Consider the following 4795-nt stretch of genomic DNA (forward strand, 5'->3'; position numbering starts at 1 on the left):
ACCCCCAGGCCAGCCCTCCCTGGACACCGTTCCCTGCTACTCCACCCGGGGACATTCCTTGGGTTATCCCTACACAATCCCATGACCAGGAAAACATTCTATAGAACTCACCTTCAGCATAAAGACTAGACTCCCTATTCCTGTCCAGCTGCTACTGGGGGCACTGCTACTTTTCAGGAAACGTCTCAGAGAACAATCTGAGATCAATGCACCCTGCCACCAGGTGCATCTCTGCTGCCTCCCGCTGCCCCAGTCCGAGGACCCTCGGCCTCCCTCCCCTCACTGCCTGTTCAACACTGCAGTGTGCCCTGGTCCCTCTGCCTCCCTGTCCCCCTCCTTAGCTGCCCCCCCCAATGGAAAGTCCAGCGACCTGTGCCCTGAGCAAAGGAGGGTCCTAGGTGCTGGCTCGGCACCCCACCCTCTCCTCTCTCCGTACCTTCGCCAGGTTTGCCGTGTCACTCACCAAGGTAGCACAGGGACAGATGGCTGGTCACGGTTAATTCAGGTTGGTTATACCATTCCCCACTGTCTTGCATATTGAATTTTCCCCTTCTCCCCACACGGCTCCCTAGCCCCTGAGCATGTCAGTGAAGAAGCTGGTTTCCGGTGGTCCCCACTCAGGCAAGGAGCACTTTACTCCCTCTTTACTTCCTCCAGTGTCCCACCCTTCAGCAACCCTCCACCTCTACCTCCAAAACCTACCCTGACAGCCCTTCCCACCTTCTGCAGCCGCTGTTCAAGTGCCGGCATTTGCTCACAGTCTTCTGACTCCCCCCAGGGACCCTCAGCATTGTCAGAACGTGGTCCAGTGTCCTTTTGCTCAATTGTCAGAACCCTAGAGTCCTATCTTATGGCCACAGGCTGAGAGTGGTCCATTTTTCAGGGGTGGTGGATCACCATGCCACAGTCTGCTCCCAGACACTAAGCTCCTCTCCACCTAGGCCTTTGGTCTTGGCACTCCCCCAGCTGGAGCACTTCTGCACATGTGCCAGCACCTACACCATCGTGTGCTCTCCTGCAAAGCCTGGACAGTCCTGACCACTTCGGACCACCCCGTCTAAAGCAGTGCCTGCCCCAGAGCCACGCCCCAGCAGCCTGCAGTCTTCTTCCCATGTTTGCCACACAGCTCCTCATTCCGACTTAGGAGAGCTGCTGTCTCCTTGTCTGTCCCCTGCTGTCCACGTGTCAATGTCAGTTCCAAGAAATCCAGGCCTAGACTGTATCCCGAGTACCTCCCATGCAGGGGAGGCTTCGCAAACATGCTGACAGGATCGCACTGTGCTGGTCCGCAAACCATTTACTTTGCCAAACTGCACTGCACCGGCTGTCAGCACCTACGCGGAGAGTAAGAGTGCACCCTGAAGACCCTCAGGGCTTCTGAGGAGAACACTGTATCACTTTGGTAAAAACAAACAAACAAAAAACCCTCTGTGGTCATAAATGGAATTGTCTTCTTCCAGCACAGGTCCTATGGCACAAGAACCCTTCAGTGCTAGGGCTGTCAGCTCAGAGCAAGATCTGCAGCCCCTGTCCGACCAGAGAACAGCAGAGATGAACAGTGGCAGCTCCGAGGCCTTAAGGGGCTGTGCCGGAACCCTGGCGCCGCATCTGGTGCCTGTGACACCTTTGGCAAATCACTTACCCCTCTGTGCTTTAGTGTCCTTAGTCACAAAAGGTGAAGAGGGCCATGACAATAATTGTGAGTGGCAACGTTCGTCAGTGCTCACTATGGTGGCACTAATTAATGACATGCATTTAGCGTCTATCATGTGGCAGGCCCTCTTCTGAGCACTTTACCCAGAACTAATTTTAACATATGTGGCATTCTCATCCTTTATTTCTGAAAAGGCCCTATGGCCCCTAAGTGGCCACCCGGGACCTGGCTGTGGGATCAGGTGGCCTAAGTCATGCATGCCGACAGTGCCCACCTGCACACCCTGTGCAGTGTCCCTGCTCCACGCGCCCCACATCCAGTGTGCCCTGGGGGAGCTGGGAGGAGGGGTGGTCGGGAGGCCCACCTGCTGACCTCAGCCTCAGGAACCCACACACGGCCATCTGTTCCAGCCACCCTGGCCAACATGGCAGGTGGAGGTGCAGCTTGGTGGGGACTGCACATGAGAGCCAGCACTGAGGACACGATGCGTATTATATAGGCACTGTGACGCCGCCTTCCTTTGCCTGCTCTTACCTCCTCACCCACGTCTCACCTCAGCCCCTTTGGAATTCTAACCCCTCGGGAGCACCATGGAATGAGCACAAGGTCAATGCCAGCAGGTACCTCTTCCTGCAGCGAAACTTCTGCAGTGGGGTCAGCATGCTCACGCCCAGCCGTCGCAGGACCAGACGGTAATGGATGTCATTCCAGAGCTGTACCAACTCCTGGCTGCCCCCTGGCACCCGGCAATCCTGCCAAGAAAAGCTTGCTGAGCCCTGAGGGGACCTGCATCTGTCACCCTCACCTGACCATGTGGAAAACACCAGTGTGGCCCAACTGCACACAAATAAGTCGGGCAGGGGCCCGCGGGTGGCCTGGTGGTTAGGACACTGGAATCCTACATGGCGGACCATGGTTCGAGTCCCAAACCTCATAGGTGGCTTTCTCACTTTCCTTTGATGCCCTCAGGAGGCGTGGTGGTTAAGGACAGTGGACTCCCACATGACCAACTGCCGTTTGAGTCCTGGACCTGGTGGTTTGCTTTCTCACTTTCTCTCTCTCACTTTCACTCTGTCTGTCTCTGGTCAAATTAGAAGATATATAAATGGATAAAGTTAAATAAAATAATTCTTTAAAAAGTTAAAAATAAATAAATAAATTAGTCGGACAACCAGTGCTCCACTCCCCGCCAGACTCTGGGCAGCAGGTCACCACCCAAGCTGTAGGCAGACATACTCAGGTCAGCCTGAGCAGGTGGGCAGGTCCGCCCATCCCCACGGCTGAGCCTGTCAACCTTCCAGTTTTTTCTTCTTTTTTTGGAGAGGTTTTTGCTATAGGGTGCATGCACTCGCCAGACAGACAGAGAGAGACAGACAGACAGAAAGCGAGAAATCACCCCCCCCCCAGGGGGGATGGCCACGCTGCAATCCCTTCTCCTCCATTCTCCTCTTGGGATCTTGGGCACGCATGCACATGCGCCCGGCGTGAGTTTTAAGCCACCGGGTCCAGGACGAGAACTGTGGTTAACTACGTGGGAGTCCAGCGACATAGCCATTACGCTAACTGTTGGTCCCGCTGTCAACCTTCCTGTGAAATGCCTGAGATGAACACAGCTCCCAGCTGCACCTGGCAGGAAGGAGCAGGAGGTGAGCTGGCCTCCAGTAATTCGCTTTGGCTGCATGACAAACAAGAGAGGCCACAGTCTGAGCACCACAGGCTGAACGATGGCAGGTCCAACCCTGCCTAGGAGAGGACCAGCAGGGCTGGCCCCTCAGCTGCTTGGAATACTCTCAGCTAAGTAGGATTATGGCTCGACTCACCACTCACCTAACCAGACCTTACAGATGACCCAACGCCCTGTGTGGTCCCCACGTTGATTTCATTCCAACCATCCTCCATGATGGCCTCCAACTCCAGGGTTCTCGGGAACACTGTGGCAGGGGGAGGCTGGCATCGAGTAGCCTTCTCTCCAAGCATTGTCTGGGTGTCTGGGCAGTGGCTCCTAAGAGCCAAAGGTCCCTGTCCCCACAGCCTCCTGCCAGCGCACGGCCATCAGACACCTGTGTGGGAGGCTGCTGCCCACTCTTGGTACCTCACAGGTCTCAGCTCCATGCCACCTGGCATTCTCGTGGACTGCCCTGCCTCTGCTTCCACTTTCTGCCCTGAGGCCGTCCTCACAAATAATCACACTTCTCCCTTCGCTGACAGCTATGCACGGCCGCGCCCTGTTCCCTTCCAGGCGTTATCCAGGGTGCCAGCGTTCCCTGCATGGAACAGAACATGGTGGCCCCTCCTTACAGAGCCCACATGTGGCGAGGGGAGGCTGACAGACACAGACTTACAAATAAATAGGCCTCTCATTTCAGACTGAGGGAGAGGCCATAAAAGGGGTAGGGAGGGGCTACACCTGAGGATAAAGGGGCACTACCTAAATCGGCTGACATTGAAAGCCGAAATCAGAAGGGCCGGGCACCGACAGCACAGAGCCAGGCTCCAGGCTGTGGGAGTCTTGTGCCAACATCTTGAGACAGCGAACCATCTTGGGAGTTGTAGGAATGGCAAGGAAACCAGGCGGCTACTTTGGAGATAGCTGGAGAGAGCACAAAGAGGAGGCTGGAGAGCATTGGGGCTCAGACTGCAAGTCTCTGAGGACCGCTGCCCCAGGCACACACTGCAGTCCCATCTGCAGCTGCCATTTAAAAACGCCCTCTGGCTAGCTTACTAACAGAGTGTGGGGCAGGAGGACCTCACACTGTGTGTGTGTGTGTGTGTGTGTGTGTGTGTATGGGGGATAGTGGAAATAAAAATAACTGCAAAAGTTGAGTATCTTAAAGGTAAACTCACAATTAAGTCTGTACTTAAAGGGTGAAAAACAGAGAAAAACAGATTCCCAAATCCCTTATTCAAAACTCTTTGGACAGGATGTGTATTTTAATTCCTATTATTCTGGATTTCAGAGAGTAACACAGGCACCTCTTATATAACATGCACCACCCCAATGAGACAAGGGCAGCATCCCGTAATTTTTTATATTTTTTTAATTCTTTTTTTTCCTGAGAGTTTTTTTGCTGTAGGGCATGTGCACTCACCAGAAAGACAGGGAGAGAGAGAGAGCCAGAAAGTGAGAAATCACAACCTAGG

The 4795-nt window shown here is 54.3% G+C and overlaps 1 protein-coding gene across 1 annotated transcript in view; it reads right to left on the reverse strand.

Annotated features, from left to right (window-relative positions):
- ANHX (anomalous homeobox) overlaps positions 1-4795 on the reverse strand; it is a 17223-nt gene that overhangs the window by 10805 nt on the left and 1623 nt on the right. The window contains exon 2 of the mRNA XM_027771369.1: positions 2279-2406. Within this exon, the coding sequence (XP_027627170.1) occupies positions 2279-2406 (128 nt within the window). The remainder of the gene's footprint in view (positions 1-2278; positions 2407-4795) is intronic.

This window comes from Tupaia chinensis, unplaced genomic scaffold (assembly GCF_000334495.1).
Source record: "Tupaia chinensis unplaced genomic scaffold, TupChi_1.0 Scaffold000211_1, whole genome shotgun sequence".
Taxonomy (NCBI): Eukaryota; Metazoa; Chordata; class Mammalia; order Scandentia; family Tupaiidae; genus Tupaia; species Tupaia belangeri.